General features: G+C 55.8%; 7 protein-coding genes across 7 annotated transcripts; 3 read left to right on the forward strand and 4 right to left on the reverse strand.

Moving 5' to 3' along the window:
• Nucleotides 1-871: 871 nt before the first annotated feature.
• BZA05DRAFT_473680 (uncharacterized protein) lies at nt 872-3,468 on the reverse strand. The gene is made up of 2 exons (XM_051488081.1): nt 2,934-3,468; nt 872-2,842 (listed from the first exon to the last, which is right to left on the reverse strand). The coding sequence occupies exons 1-2, from the start codon at nt 3,350-3,352 to the stop codon at nt 1,312-1,314; spliced, it is 1,950 nt and encodes a 649-aa protein (XP_051339577.1). The 5' UTR covers nt 3,353-3,468; the 3' UTR covers nt 872-1,311.
• Nucleotides 3,469-5,115: 1,647 nt separating this feature from the next.
• On the reverse strand, nt 5,116-6,582 carry BZA05DRAFT_336944 (fatty acid desaturase-domain-containing protein; the record flags this gene model as incomplete). The annotated part of the gene is made up of 1 exon (XM_051480834.1): nt 5,116-6,582. The coding sequence occupies one exon, from the start codon at nt 6,580-6,582 to the stop codon at nt 5,116-5,118; it is 1,467 nt and encodes a 488-aa protein (XP_051339578.1).
• A 4,611-nt stretch (nt 6,583-11,193) lies between these two features.
• On the forward strand, nt 11,194-11,943 carry BZA05DRAFT_418414 (uncharacterized protein; the record flags this gene model as incomplete). Its single annotated transcript, XM_051485519.1, has 2 exons — nt 11,194-11,293; nt 11,600-11,943. 2 exons carry the CDS (start codon nt 11,194-11,196, stop codon nt 11,941-11,943), a joined length of 444 nt encoding a protein of 147 aa, XP_051339579.1.
• Nucleotides 11,944-12,596: 653 nt separating this feature from the next.
• BZA05DRAFT_418415 (uncharacterized protein) lies at nt 12,597-13,568 on the forward strand (the record flags this gene model as incomplete). Its single annotated transcript, XM_051485520.1, has 1 exon — nt 12,597-13,568. One exon carries the CDS (start codon nt 12,597-12,599, stop codon nt 13,566-13,568), a length of 972 nt encoding a protein of 323 aa, XP_051339580.1.
• A 1,143-nt stretch (nt 13,569-14,711) lies between these two features.
• On the reverse strand, nt 14,712-15,707 carry BZA05DRAFT_451975 (uncharacterized protein; the record flags this gene model as incomplete). Its single annotated transcript, XM_051487457.1, has 1 exon — nt 14,712-15,707. The coding sequence occupies exon 1, from the start codon at nt 15,489-15,491 to the stop codon at nt 14,712-14,714; it is 780 nt and encodes a 259-aa protein (XP_051339581.1). The 5' UTR covers nt 15,492-15,707.
• A 1,175-nt stretch (nt 15,708-16,882) lies between these two features.
• On the reverse strand, nt 16,883-18,743 carry BZA05DRAFT_396772 (uncharacterized protein). The gene is made up of 2 exons (XM_051483565.1): nt 18,246-18,743; nt 16,883-18,194 (listed from the first exon to the last, which is right to left on the reverse strand). The coding sequence occupies exons 1-2, from the start codon at nt 18,410-18,412 to the stop codon at nt 17,369-17,371; spliced, it is 993 nt and encodes a 330-aa protein (XP_051339582.1). The 5' UTR covers nt 18,413-18,743; the 3' UTR covers nt 16,883-17,368.
• A 114-nt stretch (nt 18,744-18,857) lies between these two features.
• On the forward strand, nt 18,858-19,639 carry BZA05DRAFT_34893 (uncharacterized protein). The gene is made up of 2 exons (XM_051481240.1): nt 18,858-18,930; nt 19,041-19,639. The coding sequence occupies exons 1-2, from the start codon at nt 18,895-18,897 to the stop codon at nt 19,476-19,478; spliced, it is 474 nt and encodes a 157-aa protein (XP_051339583.1). The 5' UTR covers nt 18,858-18,894; the 3' UTR covers nt 19,479-19,639.
• The last annotated feature ends 1,735 nt before the right edge of the window (nt 19,640-21,374 follow it).

Here is a 21,374-nt window from a genome sequence, read left to right on the forward strand (position 1 = left end):
AAGCCGAAGATTTGAAAGCGGGGTTTATCGAGTGTTGATATTGAGGATGTGTGTGATGAGAATAGAGAGAGAGAAGAGAAGAGGAGAGGAGAGGGGGGAGAGGAGCAATTTATAAGAAAGCAGGGCGGCCTAGTGCGGTGTGGTGCGGGCAGTATTGAGACCGCATCCCCACATCCCCGCACACACCGAGGAACTAGGCACCAGTACACGCTGCGGCGGAAGACAGGACGACTCTGTCGTGATGTATGTAGTACTCACGTATCCTCGCCCACGCTGCCTGTAACTATCGCCGTACGGGCGCACTCGTGATTTTGGTACAAAGATGTAGGTATGCCTTCTGGCATTTGTAGGGAGTAGGTATGTAGAGTATGTAGCTTTCTTGCTTCATCCCGAGTCATGTATGATACCTACCACTACTCTCTAGATAATAGAAACGATACCAACTTTCCCAAACACATTAAAGAATTCCATACATGATACCGATTGGAGTAAACACACCGAAGTGCCGCGGGCCCATGGTAATTGGCCACAAAAAGGCGCCCATGGTAATTGGCCAAAAAAAAAAGCCTATGTGGTTATGGTCGAGCGGACTACTTCGTGGGTATAGTACTTAGCACCCGGTCGATGTGCGAACGCCAACAAGAGTACCGTAGTGGGATCAATCTTCTGTGATATTGTGTGATGCACCCCCCCTTCGTGGTGCACAGTTGTTGGCGCAGTACCGACGGGACGATCATTGAGCAGCACTCGCCCGCGGCGGAGTACTAATGGATTACCTAATCGTGAATGACCAACGGCCATAGCACCGTGCGTGTTCGGCTCTAGCGGGAGACAGAGAGACGAGGACGCCTCCATACCGAACCCGTCGGGACTCCGCCATATCCTCTATGGGATATCCATGTAAATGCGAGTACCTGCTTATGATCTCAGACCAACAAACCAAACCAAACAAGACAAAAAAAACCAAACCAAACCAAATCTACCTACGGAGCGTCAATTTCTACTATAGAGTACAGTACAATACAGTCAGTTCGTACAGTCAATTTGTACAGCCAATTTGTACAGTCCAGCCAGGTAATCTGACAAGCGACCAGAAAGCTATGTCCCTGTCCGTGTCCGTGTTCGTGTCCAGGCTCCAGGCTCCAGGCTCTAGCTCCAGGCATTACCCATGCCCATACGATACGATACGATACCCCCGATACTATACGATACGATACCCAAGTTCCAAGTTCCAACGCAACCCTCGATGGACCCGCCATCTCCCTCCCTCCATCCATCCCTCCATGATCCATCCACAATATCTACCACCCCCTAACTCTGCCCCCTCACCGGCCCCCTCCACGTCCCATTCCCCTCGACGACCCCAGCACGGGTATAATCCATGGTCCTTCCGCTCCTCGTCAACCACGCCATCCTAACATAGCTCCTTTCCCCCTGTCGTCTCTGATACGTGAACTCCCTCTTCTCCCCGCCCTCACCCTCGCCGCCCTCCACATCCCCGCCATCCCCGCCATCCCCGCCATCCCCGCCATCCCCGCCATCCCCACCATCCCCCTCCCCACCCTCGCCCATCCGCCACTGAAACCGCTCGACATCATTAACGAGCACACTCACTCCAGTAACGCCGTACTGTCCACCATCCGTAAGTCCCTCCGGCGGGGTCGGGAGGCCGAGAGTGACATTCCACTGTGTAACCTCCGGCGCAGTGATATTCGGCACACTGGAGTAATACAGTCCATCGCCGATGAGGCTTTCCGGTGTCTCCACGACGCCGGCGAAACCCCAGCGGGCGACACCGTTGATGAACAATCCGACCAGGATCCCCTGGTACAGGAGGCTAGGGCGCGTGGGCAGGCTGCAGCCTGGGAGTAGGAGCAGTGCGAGGATGTAGTGGTGGATCCGCAGGCTGGTGCCCGGGATGGCAGCGAGGAGGCCGAGGGACGCGCCGATGGAGGCGTACAGGCCTGCCATTGAAGGGAGTCGTCCGCACAGGCGCAAGTAGTAGACTTGCCCCAAGATGAGAAGGATGAGCACGACGATGATGATTGCGAGCGCGGTTTTTGCGCCGGGCTGCTGGTTCAGGTCACGGGCGGTCAGGCGGGAGATCGGAATGAGCTTGTCGAAGGTGATGTTTGTGAGCGCGCCGACCCACAGCCCCGCGAGGTAGAGGACGGAGCGCTCGACGGCCGGCGTGCGCTTGTGCGAGCGCTTGAGTATGTACAGCCATATGAAGTGGGCGACGAAGATTGCGGGGAGGAAGCCGGCGAGCGCGCGGCTGACGATGGCGTACGGGTTGTTGAGGTATGGCGGGTCGCTGGCGAGCGCCACGTGGAAGAACACGCCGACGAAGGTGGCGTAGAACGGGATCGCGGGGACGGGCGAGATCACGGAGATAGCCGTCGTGAACGGGATCGACACGCCGAAGAGGTGCCACCGCAGGTCTTTGCACGCCATGAAGCTCACCCCGGAGGCGAACGTGTACGAGCTGGGGAACGTCGCGTCGAAGCCGATGCTCTCTATCCCGTTCCGCTTCGTCGACGGGAATGAGGACGCCTCACCCGTCCGCACCAGTACTCCGCAGCCGCCGTAGTGCGACGGGAACACGCCCGCGTGCACCGCGGATGGACAGATGAAGCTGTCGGCGCGGTAAGTTCCGTAGGTGCCGTCGTCGTTCCCGCCGCCGACCACGAACGTGCGGTACGCCACCACCTGGTCCCCGACCGCCCGCGGATTCAGCACCTGCCCACCGGACACACAATCCGACGGACAGCGGAACGCGAAAGAACTATTTGAAAACGGCAGACAAGCCTCGCCGTCGAGGCCGCAGAGGTTGTTCTTAGCCCTGTTCTACGTTAGCCCACCAGTGCACACCCACCACCCCGCTACCACCACCCCGCTACCCCACCACCACCCCCCCAGCTATCTTGACATACCACAACGAAGCCCCACACCCGAGATGCATGGGCACCACGCCCTCGACCGTATCCGCAAAGCGGGAGTAATGCACGACCACACCAAACAGGAGCGTCCACACCAGCAGGAACGCCGTGAGCGCCGCGAGCTGGGCCCTTCTCCTCTTCAGCGTCCGCTGGAACGTCCGCGCCGGCCACGCCTGCACCCGTGGAAACAGCGGCCGGAACGCGATGTCTACCGCCGGCGTCGGCCCGCGCAGCCACGATATCGTCGCAAGGAAGTAGCGGGTGTACCACGCGGGCGAGGGCGCGGCCGCGGTCGTCGGTGGCTGGTGTGGGTGTGTAAGCGGCAGTGTTGATGAGGCGGCTGATACGCCGCCGGAGTCGGTGTCGGATGCGGGAGGCGTGAAGGCGCCCGAGGCGCTGGTGCTGGGCGGCATGCGGATGGCGTGGGCGTGCCGGGACGGGACGTAGTGCTCGCTAGGTACTATAGTCTATAGGTAACTATCCGGTGTGCGGAAACGGGCGCGGAAACGGGCGCGGAAACGGGCGTGGAGAACGGTCGGTGATGAAACGAAACGACAGAAGTGGGGCGGGAGAGCGAAGTTCCGGCCGCCGAGGAAGTGTGCTGATCTGCTGGGCCCTGCGCTGTCCTGTGCGGTGCTGGCTGTGCTCGCTGTGCTGTGCTGTCAGCAGCGTTTGTAAGCGCACGCGGCCCTGGCTTTGGGGGTTTGGCTTTGGCTTTTGGCTTTTGGCTTTTGTCTGCCCGGTGCCTGCCTGCGGCCTGCCCTCTGCGGTTAATTCGTGAGCCAAGCTGGAGTACATAACTTACATACCTCATGCCTCATGCCTCATGCCTACCGGTAGGTACTCGTACATACCACATACCGAAGCTCGAACAAAGGGACCACCTGGAATCATCACCATCGACCATTGGCCGTGAGTCCGTGAGTCATGATTCATTTGCAGCTTCAGCTGCACAGTGACGATGTGATTTCGGAGTATCGGAGTTAAAGGTTGAAGGTTCTGGGGTCTGGAGTCTGGAGTCTGGAGTCTGGAGTCTGGAACTCGCATGCCTACTCGCAACTCTACCGATTCATAGGTACTATATATTGCGCACGTTCGAATGTAAAAATGTAAAGAATAGACGCCACGATCCATGCAAAGTCCTTAGATATCGCGTGCCGTAAACAGGGCTGAGACCGTGGACGTTTGGTACTCTTCGTAATTTGGAAGGATGCCGGGTGAGCGTTGTGGGAGGCGGAGCGACGATGCGGCCTAGTAGAGTAGCGACAGGCGGCGAGAGATACGGAACGTCGGACACCAACCGGAGCGAGATTCGAGGCCGCAACACGGACTGCGTTGCCACGATCCAGCTATGTAGAATAAATCGACGCCGCAATCGAGATTCGAGACTGTTCCGGACTCCGGAGTCCGGCCTGGGTACCTGTACCTGTACCTGTACCTCAACCTGTGCCTGTGCCTGTAACGTAGACAGCAGACAGCCGCGCGTTCATGGTGCTTTGAACAGCCTTACCCAGAGTAGGTACATGGTGGGGCTGGTGCTTTAATAGTACTCAACAACTCTGGCTGTTGAGCTCGACCTCAAGTGTAGCGTGTTCCCACTCCACTTCTCGAGATTCCGCAGATGCAATACTTCTTCGTTGCTTGAACTACAGTATATTGTGCCCAAAGTCATCACGTCGACAAGTTCCCCATCCTGTAACCTGTAACCTGTAACCCGTAACCTGTAACCTGTCATCGAGTATCCATAGTATCTATAGTAGGTACCAGTACACGACACTGTAGGCACCGCCGCACCATGGCATCACATCAGCCACACCACCGGTCACCAGCACATCAAGCAAGCACATCAAAGTAGGTAGAGCAGGGATAAATCCTATTCTCCGCCAAAAGCAAAAAAAAGATATGTACAGCCGCCGTATATTTACTCTCCCTTTCTCTCTCTCTCTCTCTCTCCTTCTCGCTTCTTCCCCATTTACCAGCTCAATTACCCTCCACTCTACTCCACTTCAGCCAAGGGCCAAAGAAAGACCAAAGAAACGAAAAAAATGAGCATGAAAAAAGTAAACCGAAACCGAAACCATCGCAACCCCTCTATACCCAGTGGCAAGCCAAAGGCAAGCAATCATAAAACGTCACGTCACACGCCTTCACACCCAAAGAAGTCCAAGTGTAAAGTCTAAAGCCCCGCGTCCTCCTTCCTGATAGCGCCAACATCGATCATGTTCTGGACCTCGTTAGGTCTAGGCTTGAGCTGATCCTTGGCGAGGGGCTTAACGCCGAGACCGTTGCGGTTGCGGAAGAAGACTACATCCGACGCCTCGCCGGTAGTTCCCTCGCTCTCCTCGACCCACTGGCACCAGCGGGCCGACTTCCAGATGGCCTTGATGAAGCCGAGGGTGCCGCCCTCGACGTCGGCGCGGTAGTGCTTGCCCATGACGGGCTTGATGGCCTCCGACGCCTCGTCGGCGTGGTAGAACGGGATCAGCGGGATGAAGTGGTGGAGCACGTGTGTCTCGACGATGCCGTGCATCAGGTGGCGGCCGATGAAGCCGAATTCGCGGTCGATGGTCGCGGCGGCGCCGCGGCAGTAGTTCCAGGCCTCGGGGTAGTAGTGCGGCAGCGACGGGTCGGTGTGCTGCAGGAAGGTGATGGCAACCAGCCAGTGGTTGACCCAGAGGTAGGGGATTCCGTACCAGAGAGCGATGTTGGCGGCACCCCACTTCTGGCAGGCCAGGTAGAGGACGTAGCCGGTGAGGGCGACACCGATGTCGGAGAGGATGATCAGCTTGCCGTCCTTGGCCTCGTAGAGGGGCGAGCGGGGGTCGAAGTGGCTGACGCCTCCGAAGTAGCCGTTGCGCTTTCCGACACCGCGGCCCTCCTTCTGGCGCTGGTGGTAGTTGTGGCCGGTGACGTTGGTGAAGAGGTACATCAGCCAGCCGAGAAGCTGCTGAGCGATGGTGTGGATGAGGGTAGCGATCGGAGTCTCTTCCGTCAGCTCGGCGATATCGTGGGCGATGCCGCCGGCGTAGCGACGGGCGTACTCGAGGCGGGACTTGGGCACGAAGACCATGTCCTTCTCGAGGTTACCGGTAGCCTTGTGGTGCTTTCCGTGCGAGATCTTCCAGGAGAAGTAGGGCACGAGCAGCGACGAGTGGAGGACCCAGCCGACAGTGTCGTTGACGATCTTGGACTCCGAGAAGGCCTGGTGACCACACTCGTGGGCCAGCACCCACACTCCGGTTCCAAACAGGCCCTGCACGAAACCGTAAACACCCCAGGCGGCGGCACGAGCAATCAACGGGGCACCCTCGAGAGCGGGCATGATGTGCCAGTTGAAGGCGTAGAAGTTGGCCGAGATGTAGGCGAGATCACGGGCGACGTAGGCCAGTCCTTTCAGGGCTGACCGCTGGAAGCAGTGCTTGGGGATAGCATCACGGATCTGCTTGATGGTGAAGTCGGGCATCTCGAACGTGTTGCCGTAGGTGTCGACCATGGGCTTGCCCGGCTTCTCGTCTCCACCCATCGACGAGAGCGAAGTCGACGAGGACGACATCGAGGGGGAAACCGATGCCGATGTGGATGCGGAGAGGGGAGTGGAAGCAGTCGAAATGGAGCCGCTGCGGCGAGCACGAGACCGGGTCATAGGGGATTCCATTGTGCAAGAGTCTAGAGATAGCAGAGTCGAGGTCAGTCAGGCCGTTTGCATTCACGGAGGGACCTGAGAGAGACAAACCTAACGGTGCCAGCAGTTAGAAAGGAGAGTCAACTGAATGGTTCCGATCCAAACGAGGGTGTTTCTGAAGCTGGAGCAGCGTCGGGGGTTCTGTTGAAGAGAGGGAGGTAGGGGGGAGGGGGGAGGTTGATGGTTGTGCGGGAGAATGGAGAGGGGAGAGGAGAGCGAGCGGAGCGGGAGAGCTTAAAGTTATGAACAGATATCTGTGAAGGGGACGAATCTGGGGGGCACGCTATTGATTTTTTTTGCGGGTGCTAGCAAAGCAAGGGGAGCGAATTACAAGGCAGCGATTGACAGCCGGCAGGGCGATATCAGCAGAAGGAGCATAGCACGCAGCGGGCACAGTCGACAACCGACCCTGGGATGGAGGGGTGGATGGATGGATCTTGGACGAGTGGCCAGACCAGCGACCCGGCCCCAAAAGAAAGGAGGAGGCGACAAAGATGAAGTTCGACCCGACGGGGGTGAGAGACTTTTTCTCTTCAGCCAGCACAGCTGGAGGCGGCGGCGACGTCGAAGACACACGGGCCAATCGAGCAATTGGCCAACCAGCCGATGATGCAGGGCCGCCAGCCTATCGCCGCCCGCCCGCCCTCGGTGGTCTCTCCCTGCTCCTTATCCACCGTATCGCTCTCCGCATCGAGATATCTCCATCTTTTAAGCCCCAATTCGAAGGACATTCCCAGACCGGGTCAAGTGTGAACGGGCGTACGAGGGACAGTTGGGACGAGCGCGATGTTGCGGGCTTGTCCTGAACGGATTGAGAAATACACAGAGAAAAAACTCAAAAGCCCCTAGCCCATTGACCGTCGTCGGCCCCAGGAGCGTTTAACCCTGTTTCCGGCGACGCAGGGCCCAAGCGAGGCCCCTGTTGCAAGGATGGGTGTTGCGACCATTCCCATCGACGCAGAAAAGGAAAAAAAAAGAAAGCAAAAAAAAAAGGGAAAGCAACCAGGCCCTAGCACGCATAGCACGAGGCAGCGGGAAGGAGGGAGGAAGAAAAATTGTTGGGAAGCTCGGCAAACGTGCGACCAACTGGACCCTCAACCATTTCGAGCCAACAAGAGCCAAGACCAGACAAGACAGCGACAGCGACAGCAACGGATGCCGGTGCGAACCCGATGAAAAACATGCTCGACTGCATACATGCGACCGCGTCTACTTGAGTACTCAACCGGCACCGCACCACCGCTCAGCTCATGTCAGGAGACGGCGGGGGCGCGGGGGCGCGGAAAACGGCAGGAGCCAGGCCGAGGCGGCGCGGAGAAGGAGCTGTCGTGCCGGTGGATGGTGGAACTCCACCACCACCACCCCCATCCTCGCGATGGTGTCGTGATATGATAGGTACACACACATCAATTGCCCTTGAGCTTATTCGCATCGCCGGTTTTTTAGGTTTTGAGTGTGGGTGCAGGTTCGGGCTACGGTACAGTACCGTGCCTACCTACTCTACATGGATATGATGGATATGATCGGAGAGGTGGTAGAGTGGCCGCCACACTCCTCGCATGTGAATCGGGACCGACCTAGGTAAGCAGGCAACGATTCCGATAGACGCGGCACCTTGGTTGCTTTTGTTGGGGAATGCAAAGGAACCTCAGCTGCTTGGTTCTCGTTTCGGTGAAGGCGAGCAAGCAAATAAAGCGAAAGAAAAGTGCTGCGATTCATTTCTTTGCATGTGTGTGTGCGCAATTTCGTTCACAGCTCCTTCCCTTCGGCTGCAATTCCTCTCGTCAGCGGAAAAAATCATTGCCGCAAAGCATTTGGCAGCATCCGGGCTTGCACACGTCAGCACTCGGTCGATCGGCTGCGGCCGGGAACTCCGTGGCGTGTGCATTCCCACTGCGACCGGTGATAATAGACCGAGTTTCTCGTTTTCGCTCTCTCTCCCTCTCGAACTTTGACCGTCTAGATGGCAAGGCCGTATATATGCGACAATAAATTGAATATAAAACAAAGGCATCCGTCCGCACTTCCGAATAGGTAGGATAAATGCGAGTATAATCAAACAAACTAACCAAGGCATCCGTCCGCACTTCGCAACAACTACATATAATACCACGGCCTACTCGAGTAGAGTCTAGCTACGCCGTTCGCACAACAACGACGGAAAAAAAAACACAGATGAAACCAACGCCGTTGACACTTCAATTCGATTCTCTGCACAGCCCACAACCTTCTGCACAACCTTCATCAAATTTCAGCCGGCGCTGAGCCGGAGCTGAGCCGGAGCTGAAGCTGACTGACACGGAAACCTGCTTTTCGCGGGACGGTCAGCGTTGCACGGAAACAGATGTTACCTAGAACACTGCACGTCGTGACGAACCGACGAAAACTATTGCATGTGAGAGCTGAGACTGTCTGGCTTCTGGCTTCGAATTCGAACTTTGAAGTGAAGTTGCTAAGTTCCATCCCCGTTACGGATAGTATGCCCGGATACCCGAGGCAGTGTTTTACATAGTCCAGTCCAGTCCGTCCGGGCCCATGGACGGGACTGGACTACATACTCTATACCCAGTCCGTCTGTCGGTGTCTGTCGGACGGGACGGACAGTAGTCGCCTGCAGTCGACTGCCAAGACTGGTACAATGTGACAGAAATCATGATAGAAAGCCTGCGGCGTATTATTGGTAGTTGTATCTAGTGGCTGAGGGAAGTATACAGTATGCGCACGGGCTAATGATGACGCCGCGGAGTTGATGGTTCCAAGCAAATATTGTGGCCACGATTGTGGCGCAGTTTATTGTTACTGGACGAAGTTAGTGTCGCCGACTCATGGTGTTAACTACTAGCACTGGACGGAATTCAACCCATCATATCTAGATAGTGGGAAATACATACTGTCATAGGTATTTGGTGGGGCAAGAGCTGAAAATAGTGGCCTACCGGACTGCAGTCCAACCCCGTCCAGCAATCTGGCGGACGGGTCGGACTACATACATACCGGTACATACTTTAATGGGTATCCCGTCCTCCATGAGGCACGGACGGACGGACCGGGCTATATATGGAGAACACTGCCCTGCCCGAGGTGTCTTGTCTTGTCTTGTCTTGTCTTGTCTTGTCTTGTCTTGTCTTGTCCAGCCAGATCACCGGCACCGCGGATGCGATATCATGAATTTCGGCACATGCCGCGATTCTTCAATGCTTCGAGGATACCGGTGGGTAGGTATTCAACTCGGTGGGAATCCCCTCGGCTGGCTGGCTGGCTGGCTGGCTGCGCTGGTATTGCTTGCGGAACAGTATGTATTCTACGCATATGGCATCTACATTCGAGACGGGCTCCCGCCATGTGCCGTAGGGCCTCCGTCTAAGTAGAGCAGCTGCTCCGGGCGTAGAAGGCGAGTTTTCTTGCCACCATTCCTCGCCTGGGCTAAACCGAGATTTGGTATGTAGATATGGAGGGGAACCATCGACCGGAAGGACTACCTATGAAGTACCTGTAAGCTATCCGGTATCGCGGTCCGACGAAGAGCGGGGTAGGTAGGTACTAGGAATTTGATGTTTCACAATACCCATCTCGTCCTGTGAGTCTATGACGGAGTACTTGAGGCTTGAGACGACGTCTGTCTCGGGCTTCGCAGCGAGAGCTGTATGCTACCTTTTAAGGTTCCGTTCTGCTCGTCCACAGGAAATCTTTAACCCAGTGCCCACACAATGTTTTCTGGAAGAGAGGTCACAGGTGTGCCGGCCGCATCCTGCAGGCTGCGGGTGGCGAAACCTCGTTTCCTTCCTTCCTTCCTTATCCATAGAGATGGATCCGTGTGTACCTTCGAGAAAGTGCGGGCTCGGCGCCCAGAATTCATGTATCATCCGTCACAAAGATGCCGATCGGTTGGGCTGATCTTCCAACTCAGGCCGAGATTTCTCCCGTCCAGCGCTACGCTGGTTCGAGTGCACCTCGGCGACGAAGTTAGAACCCAAGGAAAGCTTTCTGCTCAGCCTTCGGCGGCGGCTGACGAGCTCTTCCGCCTGCTTCCTCTGACATCCCTCCTGATGCGGGCGGCAAGATCCGAAGGCACGTGATCTTCCAACTCAGGCCGAGATTCTCTTGGTGCCCAGCGACACGCTGGTTCTCGACGATGAACCGAAGGGAAAGCTTTTAAGTTTCTGCTCAGCCTTCTGAGGCTTCGTCCGATGTGCCTCCTCGCCTGGACGACTGGATCCGAAGGCACGTGATTTCTCGCTCCATAGTGCAGCACTCGCCCTTGTTTCCTGAAGGCCTACTGCAAGTCGTCCAATTGGAAAGAAACATCGCCCGCCCTAGCCAATTACCCGCTGAACGCACCATCCACATCGTTCTTCCTTCCCTTCCTTCCTCCCCTTCACCATTCTCTCTCCATCCTTCTTCCTCCAACCTCCAATATCCACCCTCGACCCGCTATCATCCCAATTCAAACCACAACCACTCCTAAACCACTTCACTCCGGTATGCTCCCTCCACTCTTGTTAGGATGCCATCTCTCCAGTGCCGTCCGAGGTTCAGGCTGATGGAAATGCCTTCCTGGAAGACCCAGATACCATGGCTCCAGCCGCCAAGCACATGTCGGCCAAACACAGAGGCCTTCCCCAGTCGGACGCTGCGTGGAAGCGGGAGGGGCAGATGGAGGACGGTGATGTTAGTATGTTTCCCCCTTCTCTATGTTCTTCCTCACCCCCCGCGGGTCCTCCTCCCCTCCAGCACTTCTCGTTGTATGTTCGTCCCCTCTGCATCCAACGTCCACCCCTCACTCCCTCTGCATCCAACGGCTACTCCTCATTCCCTTGCCGCTATCCTCCTCCGTCCTCCTCCCTTCCAGCTCTTCTAGTTGCTTATTTATTCCCTTTGCATCCAACGGCCACTTCCTCGTTCCCTTCCGGCTATCCTCCTCCGTCCTCCTCCTCTTCTGCGTTACCCGCTGCCTTCATCTGTCGCTGACTTGCCGCAGCCTGTTACACCTGTCGCATCATCTTCCCAAACCGTGTCATGCTCGCGCGGCATTGGGACTTGAGTGCACTGCACAACCCTCACAAGATCTGTGCCAAGTGCTCCGAGGCGTGTGGGGACGAGACGAGTCTCTTGATCCACAGGGGAAGGCAGTATCCCCGGTGCGAGGCCTCAAAGAGGCCACGCCACCAGACGTGCGTGCCATGCAGGTGCATCTTCCAGACGGAGGAGGAACTCTCCCAGCATCTGAACTCCAAGTTTCATGACGATACTGTGGCACGTTGGGACGTGCTTGAGCGCCGCTGGGATGTGCCGGCGGCGGATCTCAAGACGTGGGGGCAGTAATGGTGGAGAGCCAGCTCACGGCGGAGGAGCTTGGTGGCTGCAGGCAAGTCGTCCAGTTAACATCTGTTTCTACCCCAGAGAGCACTCGCACTGCAGTCATACGAACCTTTTGTGATCCTCGCTCGTTGGATTGCTGGCGATAGTAGTGCTTACATTGCGTCGCAATTAGAGGAGTCGGATCTGAAGGGCTCTCGGTGGTCGCTATGGTCTTGTAAAGGCCGCATGCGGCATGCGAAATATAATTTTTATTCTTTCTCCGTCTCTAAAGGACTCTCAAAACACTAATAGTATTGCTGATGTAGCCGGTGTTGTACTGACGAACGATGAGAATAATGCCGGAGGGCAGGGCTCGCAGGATCAGGTGGAGGTTGCGCTTGGTGCTGATGCACCGTTTCACGGAATAGGATGTCGAGCCAGGACCGTTTGCGCGCATTCGAAAGCAACATCACCGATTCAGCCATCTTCCGGAAACAACCACAAACATACCGAGACTGTCCATGCCCCTTCCATAGAGAAATCACCCATTCCGTCCTCATCCTCCGAACCCAACCACGAACCCCAAGTCATCCTCTCTCCCGACATCAACCACCCCCACATCAGCAACTCCCACCGCACCACCACGCCACCACACCACCAACGAGCTCCCTGCCGTCATGTCTCCTCTCACTCGCCCGATCGAATCCCCAAGCAAAGTCGGTACTCCCAACGAGCTCCCAGCCAGACCCAGATCTGGCTTTTTTTCGCCCCCGTCCAGTACGGGCCATCCGAGTCCGCCGCAGGCGGATCTCATAAAGAAACCCCCGACCGACCTCGCCTCGAACGACGGCACCCCGGTGCCCGCGAGCGAATCGAACGAGCAGTCCGTCGAGAATGGAAAGGAAACTGCCGGCTGCCACGAGCAGCCAGTCGAGTACGAGACGGGACCTGAATGGTCGCCGCGGGCCATCATGGCCAAAACACAGGTCGACGAAGACCTGATATCCGAGGTCCTGCACGAGAACGTGCAGAATGAAGACCAGGAGAAGCGGATGGAAGATGAGATCTTCCAGGCCGAGATGGGGGAGATGAAGGAGTCTGGGACCGCCGACGGTCCCCATGTCGAGAAAGACACAGCCACGGCTGTTCTCGACGTCCCGTCTGCTCGCCCTGCGTCGCCGATGAAGCAGGATGTCACCGCTGAGCGGGGCACTGCCAAGGCCGAGCAGGACGTGCCCGGCAAACCCCAGGTCGCTGAAGACCAGAGACCCAAGGTCCCGCCCAAGAAGGGGATGAGTGACGGCGAGAAGATGCGGATGGCATTCTGGATCTTCCAGGCCAGGATGTGGGCGATCAAGAAGTTTGGGACCGCCAAACCTGAGTGGTCCCGTGTTGCGGACTCGACACCCGCCGACGCTCCCGAAGAGCCGAGATCTGAGGCCTCGTACAGGAAGGCGCTGGCTACCGACCAGAAGAGGCGGATGGAAGATATTATCTTCCGGGCCAAGAGGAGGGAGGAGATGGCCGGTGGAGCTACCGGCGAGGACGAGATAGAGGAGCTGCAGCAGCTTTCTCTCGACGTATCGGCGGAAACCGACGCCGGAGATGCACGCATCCCGGAGGAGTCCAAGGACCCCGAGGGCAACTAGGTTGCCCTCGAAGCTTACTATGGTAGGCTTCGGGAGTTTATCTCCCAGATGGAAGAGGGGATGATGGGGAGGAGGGGGATGTATCTGTTCTATTCTTTTATTTGTTTCTGTTCTTTTCTTTTATTTATTTCTGTTCCTTTCTTTTATTTGTTTCTGTTCTTTTCCTTGATTGCGTTGCTGTTCTGCTTTGGTTGTCATGCTTTGCGGTTGCATTTGTGCCTTGCGGAAAGTTGATTTACGAGAATGTATCTGTTCCTGCTTTACTATGTATTCTTTCCTGTGGTATCTTGCTTTGATTCTGTTTTCATCAATTTGTTTTGCATATAGTTTGTCTGCGGCTTGACGCTTTTTGTTTGTGTTTTGTTCATTCATTGATTGCATGCGAACTACCCAGATCATTCTGCGGCTTGATACTTTTGTTTTTGTTTTGTTCATTCATTGATTGCATGCGACCTATCTACTTAGATCATGGCAATATAATCTACTCGTGCACTCCCTCCCCGTTTTCACGCAACTGTCGAACCCAACTTTCATCAGGCGGCCCGATGTGGCTTTCCCTGTCCATGCCGTGGCCTTTCCTGACAGTATGTGACCGCACCAAGCAGATGCAGAACTAGGAAGAGGCAACGAGCGTTCCCTCGACCCGTCCTTGCCTCACCGCAAGTCACTAGTCTGCATCGCCGCCGCCGCCTCCTGCCTCTGCGGCCTGATACTAGGTCGGTGATAATGGAAGTTGAGATCAAAAGCCGAGTGATATCCAGTGGAAACAGTGCAGGCCATAAAGGAAGACGAGATCAAAAAGATCAAAAGCCACATTGGGTCGCTCAGTGAAAGTTGGGTTGGACAGTAGCATGGAAGCGGGGGGGGGAGTAAACAGGGTGACATTGCCATGATCTAGATAGGTCGCATGCAATTACTGATTAAATAAAAAAAGAAGACGAGACCAATAGCCGAGTGCTATATAGTGAAAATAGGGCACGAGTGACCACGATAGATTGGGTTATCGGTAGAGTGGGGCGACGCCCATCACTCTGGGAGTCACTTTGTCGACATTGGCCTCAATAGAAATGTACACAAGTCCACCCTTCACTTCGAGCAGTTTGCAATAGCATGAACATCGCGATTCCACAGCAATCAAAGCGATCAGTCTGATTCCTTACGCAGACTCTTATAGCTAACATCGAACTTGACATCCTCATCGTAATCCTTACTCTCACTCTCCTCCTCCATTCTCTTGAGCTTGCGCGCCCCGAGCCCACTGCCGCAGTACCGACGGAGCTCGTAGTCTTGCGTTCTGTAACTGAGAGGGTGGGTGCGAACCACAGCAGTGACGTGTGCGGCGGGTTCAGGGGCAGGGGTATCCTCCCTCTCCCGCTGGACACCATCATCTTCGCGCTCGCGCTCCCTCTCCCGCTCGCACTCATACTCCTTCTCGAACTCCTCTCCATCGAGCTCCGTCTCCCCATCGTCCGCTTCGGCAGAAAGACTACTGCCCGTGCTCTCCTCCCAGAGCATCCACTGAAACACCTCCATCTTGAGCCCACTCTTCAGCACGGACGCAGTCCGCTGCACCATGGCCACCTGTCCAGCCCCATGCATTTCCGCCTCGTAGCTTTCACGCTCCAGGAACTCCTCCGCGTACCCGAGCTTGTGCCTTGCCACGGCGGCGACCAGTCGCGCCAGCGACCCCCGCATCAGCCGCGACGTGATCAGCTCCGCGCACCGGCTGCATAGCTTCAGCGCGCAGCTGGCGCACACGTGCGTCGTGAAGTACCGGTCGCACGCGAGGCAGAGGCTCAAGGACAGCGCGGGCAGAAAGTACGTGTGCGGTCGCTTGTGCAGGTATTGGCGGTGCGGCGAGTTGAGGTGCTGGTATGCCCGCTGCTGGTGCTGGTGGCGGTGGTGGTGGTTGTGCGCGACCATGTTTGCGGGATGGGATGGTACGTGGGTGTGAGGGGAAGGGAGGTTTTTTTTTTGGAGGAGTGGGGGCTAGGATGGGCTGAAGGGAGTTTGTAGGATGAAGCATGGCGTGGAGTAGGACGGAGGCACTTCCGGAAGTACCCCCGACATCTCCGGAGCACACACGGTAACCTTCTCGCAACGCCGCGCCGACTTGCCATCCATCTCATTCCGATTCCCTCCACGGCAATAAAATATATGCCTCATCCGATCCGGATCGGCTGCGGAGAAGATCACGTCTCGATTCTCGAAGGGTCTGTAACCCAGAGCATAACCCCCCACCCCCCCGATTGAGGGATATAACCTTAAATCCACAGGTAAGGTGCGGATAGTCAACCCTATATACAAGTTCCCTGCGACGATCACTATTACCACCCTTCCCGCGTGGCACCCTGCCGTCGTAACTATCGACCGGGGTGACGTCGCAGTGGCTGCCGCGAGGTGAGCCAGCGCAGCATCGCTCATCACTCGCGTTTAGCCATCGACAGCGTTGGGGTCGGGATTTAGAGATATGATGCTTTCGCGCGGTATGAAAAAAAAAGCGGGTTTGCTGGCGATACGGCTCGACTCCAGAGCACTCCAGTAGTTGAACCGTGGCTGTTCTTTGTCGTGGATGGATACTGGTAGGAGGTTACGGTAGCTTCCTCCGCAGGCCTGTGGCCGAGTCCACAAATCACCGAAAAAACGCTTCACTGCCGCCGCCGGTAGACGCCGGGTTCGATACGGGTGGGTAACCGCAACCGCAACTGCACCCGTATCCGCGAAAATACCAAACCAGCCAGTGAATCGCGACCAAAAATTTACACGAGCACCTTTTAATCTACTCTACCGGAAGACCCGGCGTGTGCGGCTAGGTATCCACCATCGCTCGCTGCGGGAAGGTAAGTTAAGCGCCCGCCGGCCGGCTCGGTGGCTATGGCGAGATGAAGGCACGGCGAAAGTTTACATATGTAGTTTGTCTGGAACGCGCCGGTCGTGTCGAGTGGGAGGGCCGGTTGCCAGCGGAGCTCGGAGAGGTGGAGCAAAACACTATTCAATGAGCATGTCTTCGACCGGTGGAAAGTGTAACTCAAATTATCATTGTGACTACATACTTCCTACGACATGGATAAAAGGCTATACCAACATTTGAACAGTAGGTAACTCTATTTACGCAGCATCTCGATCCGAGGTACCGGTACCGGTATGGGTGATGGGAACGAATTGGCAAAGAGTGGCCATGTACCGTATGAAGCCAGTTTGGCACTACGATCGAATGGGTAATAAAAATGTCCGTCCACATCTTGAGCGGCGAGTTTATATAGAGTGAAGTACCATTACCCAATAAAGCTGCACTGAACTCAATTCTCCAGGGCTCTCCGGATAAATCAGGATTCAGTCAATCCAGCGGAAAAAGGTATTCCGCCGAAAGTATTAAGCTCATTAACTATGCCATACAAGTATAAATGAAGGTATTAAGTATCTCAACCAAAAATGCAAATCCAAAAACACCGAGTCGTCGGTCCGTAAGTTCCAATCCCATGCCCATGTCCTTGCCCGTTCCCATGCCCGTTCCCATGTCCCCGTGCTCGTATGCACTCACATATCCCCAAGCCCGAATCCCTAATCCCCAATGTCCAGTCCACCTGCCACTAGCCCCGTGATTAATTATCCCCATAGAGAACGTCCAAGGAAATATATGCGAGGAAAACAAAAGAAAAAAGGAGAAAAGGAAAAAAGGTAAAGGAAAAAAGAAGAAGGAAAAAATGAAAAAGGAAATGAAAAAAGCAAAAGCGCCGAGAAAATGCGATCCACCACTCCCACCCTCAAGTGTCTAATCCAAAGAAAGCCAGTCGAGCACCCTAAACGTACTCCATGCACAGGAGATCGCCAGTGACATCCATCACGTCCCTGATCCTAGCGTTGGCAATGACACCGAACATGTTGAGCTCATCGTCGAGCGTGGCGTCGATCCATCCTCCCGCAGGGCGATCCTGAGTCGTGTAGCCCGAGAAATCGGTGAGTCTCGCAGGGAGACTCTGCTGCTGCCAGCGCCACCAGACGCGGTCGAGGTAGGTGTGGTGCAGGTAGAAGAGAGGGTCGCCGGGGGAGGAGATGGCGTTGCCCATCTCACCGCCGACACCGTTGTGGCCACCGCTGTGGGGACTTCCCTCGATGCACGGCCACGCAGTAGCAAACTTTTGCTCTGCGAGGCAAGCGTTGACGTTCTCGGTGGAGCTGCCACGGCTGGCGTCGTCGTCGATCTGGCGGCTGATGCAGTGGTCGGTGTTGTCGTAGGACGGGCCGGTGTGTAGCGTGTAGTTGGCGAACGGGCCGGTCTGGATACAGTTGTTCTCGCCGACGCCGTTGCCGCCGAAGCCGTTGGTGGGGGAGAAGATGGCCGAACTGCTGAACGCGCCGGCGTCCGCCTCTTCGTCCCAGTAGGGCTGCGCGCCGTTGTAGCCGCACTCTTCGCGGAGGAGACGTTCGTGCGCGTGCATGTGCAGCCGGTGGAAGGGGAGGAACCATCCGTCGCCGTGCACGAGCATGGATTGAAGCTGGTGGGCCTTGACGAGATCGTCGAAGCGGCTCACTGACGCCTCGAGGCCGGTTTGCTGGGGAATTCGCCACATGAGGCAGAGCTCGGCATCAATGTAGGATTTCTTCTCAGCATCGGAGAGGGTGTGCCTGTATCATATCAGCATACTGCGAGGGAGAAGGGAAGAAGAAGTGGCATACCATGCGCGGCGCTGAAGCCTTGTAGTGCATCCACCCTGCCTTTTCCCGAGCTCCTCGGTGGTGTCCCGAGCGGAAAGGTCTGATGATCTGGCGATTGGAGAAGCAAATACAGCAGTCGCTGAAGCGAGAACGAACGAAGCGGTGAGGAAAGAACGGAAGGAAACCATTTTCGACGAGAGAGATGAAGAAGGAGAAGTACCAAGTAACTGTAGCGAGTGAGAATACTTGTACTGAAAGTATGAAAGACGCAGATGCAGAGAGAGAAGAAGAAGCTGCTCTGAGCGAATGATGATGAGGATGAGGGTGAGGAAGTGAAATTGAGTGCGTATCGAGGCATCTCTTTATACGGATTGAACTTCTATTGTTTGTCTGTGTTGATGATTCCCGTTCGCGTATGCCTGGCGAAGGTGGTGCTCTATTCTGGCGGGGGCTCTATTGCTGGCGGGGCTGAGGTTACACTGCTCTTGCACTATCGCAGCCACCACCACCACCACCACCACCACCTTGCTCCCACACCACACAACTTTGGACATCAACATCCCACCACACCGGTCGAACTTCGAGGCCGTCAGCACGATCTGGGAATAGCATCAGCAATGGCGTCGAGCGCAGACTCCGCAGAGACACTCGCTGTCATGGTCAGGTCTGTATGGTGCACACTGCACAGTCCACGGTCTGCCTAGATGCAAGTTTCGAGATGCACTTCCACTTCTGTTCAGCTCCTTCAGCCGTGGCGGGCCTGTGGTTGGTCAAGCCGGTGTTTGCTAACAGGTATTGACGGTACGGTGCTGGCAGGTGTCGATGTTTTTGGGTACACTCTACTCTATTCTGTTCACCGGAGTCCGGACAGTGGTTGGGAGAGCGAAGCGAAGAACACTCTTTGGTACCCTAGGTACCTACGTCTCTGCGGAGTCAACCGACAACCTGAAGGTATCGACTCTCTTCGGATTCAACCGACAACCCACGGATACCGGTACTCTCTGCTCCATCACCCGCGATCCGTTTTCCGCCAACTCGAAACTTGACGGCTACCACCAAGTTTCAACGGCCACTAGGTACCTCACCAGATTTCATCTCGGTCCCGCATTCTGCGGACTTGGGTACATGGCTACACAAAAGCTGCCAGCTAGCTACTATGAGAGCTGCTGCCTTCAATCCGAACATCTACACAGACAGGGTACCCCGCTGCCTGCACTGAGCGCAGCTGACTTTGACATTTTCCTCGACCACTAAATACACTTTCTTTTTGGAGGCATCGGGGCGAAGTACATACATACATGCACAGGCGAAAGACAAACGGGTACCCGGGTACCCGATTACTGCGCGTATTTATCCCTACGTTCTCTATTTCTGTGGCTATTTCCGTCCAACTAAAGTAATGTGCCAACTAGTGTGCTGTGAGCTGATGCTTGGTATTGATCCCGGTCTGTCGATGGTGGGGGCCGAGACTTGGTGGGATGGAGGCGGTATGGGTCTTATGAATCGATTCGGTGATGATTCCTCCTCGCTACGCGTAGAGCTGCTTTGCTTTTGGATGCCGAGTTCGTGCTTTGGATGTGCTCGTGCTCGTGCAGTCATCGGCGACGCATGTTTCCCCACAGCCAATGGGTGGTCGTTTCACGGCAGCGAAGGGCTGAGGTGCAGATTCTCCGTGCAGCTGGACGATGGGGATGTGTGCGATCGAAAGCAGGAGCCCCGCAGAGGAGAAAGGTGCGCTGGAAGTCCCACGATGAAAGAACAGTACGTATGTCCTCGGATTTGTGCTCGGAAAGCTCACAGGCTTAAGGACAAATACCCATGCGGTATGTACGAGTTAGCTATGGACATCAAGCGTCTCACTGACGTGCCGGACGACGGGGGAAAGAGTCAAGGATGGGCGCAAAGATGTTTCGAGACGAACGGGCGGGATTACTTAACCTCTGGGGTATTGATACAAGCCATTGGCTGTTGGGACGAGCGGCGGTGGAGGGGCCAACTATGTACAAGCGGAAACACTGATTCGCCGGTAATCGACTTTGAGACTTACCCAAGTTTTCGAACTGGCGTGCGCAGCGGTACGTTGCACGAGAAGGTGTAGATTTGGTCTGCAGACTTGTGCGGAGTACAGACTCTACCCTCTAACTACTATCTGCTTCCGCTCGAGGCGGGGAAGTTCAAAAAGCACAAGTACACTACATCATACAAGCACGAGGATGCGAAAGTGAACCTGGGATTGACCTGCTCGGACAGAGGTTCCCATGTGGACATATGGGTAACTGATTTACTACGTGCTTCGCGGGCTCGGAAGAGAGCAGGTATCCGTACCGGATGGATACGTACCTTATCGATACCAATCATCCGCTCGGTCACACGGGAGTGAATGGCGGTGCTCGATGTTTCGACCACAACCAATGCCGAACAAGTGCAGCTGGCTGCAGAGGTAGCCAGTAACCAGTAACCAGCACGTAACTCGTGGTGTAGACTTCCAGTCCTTAACTACGCCAATCCGCCGCCGCCGCCATCGCCGCCGCAGACGTACCGATGTCACCGTACATCCGGATGCAAATACTCAACATGCGTACTCCGTTGAGAAGCCGGCCTCTCCTTGGACGCCTCTCTGTGCGGTTTGAACGGAATACCCCGTTCGTTCGACAGTAGAGTACAGCTGACCCAAACTTGCGTTCTGTTTCTTCAGCTGCAGTACTGTACATCGGGATACTCCCACATATCGAGGCCTGGGTCTCGACCGCCGCTTTCCCTTCCGCATGTTCGCTGAGGACGTAGAGGCCGCGTACTTCACTCTGGTGCGGGGGTGTGAGGGCTGAAGGATGTCCTCACCGATGGTATCTTGAGTTCTGCTCGTCAGAGCTGAGAGGAGGATTGTGGGTGCGGAACTTTTGGAGGCGGGCAGTGGTGGCCAGTGGTTGTCGATACATCGTAAAGGATGGAGGATGGGAGGAATGACGAATGGGGGAATGATGTCTGCCTAGATCAGCTGGCTCCGGAGGTAGAGTACATACCAAGCATTGGAGGATTTGCTGATGTCAGAGTAAAGGGCTGAAGTCGGAAGTATTGATGCCGCTCCATCCTCCTCTTTCGAGTCGTCGACTGCCTTCACGAATGATAGCGACAGTGCTGGAGCCCGGAGTG

Source organism: Tricharina praecox (assembly GCF_024521635.1).
Source record: "Tricharina praecox strain CBS 144465 chromosome Unknown BZA05scaffold_11, whole genome shotgun sequence".
NCBI classification, from domain to species: Eukaryota; Fungi; Ascomycota; class Pezizomycetes; order Pezizales; family Pyronemataceae; genus Tricharina; species Tricharina praecox.

Excerpts from the sequence above, each read along its gene's own strand:
- BZA05DRAFT_473680 (XM_051488081.1), bottom strand. The coding sequence starts at position 3,352 with ATGCCGCCCAGCACCAGCGCCTCGGGCGCCTTCACGCCTCCCGCATCC. Across the intron at positions 2,843-2,933 it reads GGGTGTGGGGCTTCGTTGTG|GGCTAAGAACAACCTCTGCG; the intron begins GTATGTCAAGAT and ends AACGTAGAACAG.
- BZA05DRAFT_396772 (XM_051483565.1), bottom strand. The coding sequence starts at position 18,412 with ATGGTTTCCTTCCGTTCTTTCCTCACCGCTTCGTTCGTTCTCGCTTCA. Across the intron at positions 18,195-18,245 it reads AGGCTTCAGCGCCGCGCATG|GCACACCCTCTCCGATGCTG; the intron begins GTATGCCACTTC and ends GATATGATACAG.
- BZA05DRAFT_34893 (XM_051481240.1), top strand. The coding sequence starts at position 18,895 with ATGGTGCACACTGCACAGTCCACGGTCTGCCTAGAT. Across the intron at positions 18,931-19,040 it reads AGTCCACGGTCTGCCTAGAT|GTGTCGATGTTTTTGGGTAC; the intron begins GCAAGTTTCGAG and ends CGGTGCTGGCAG.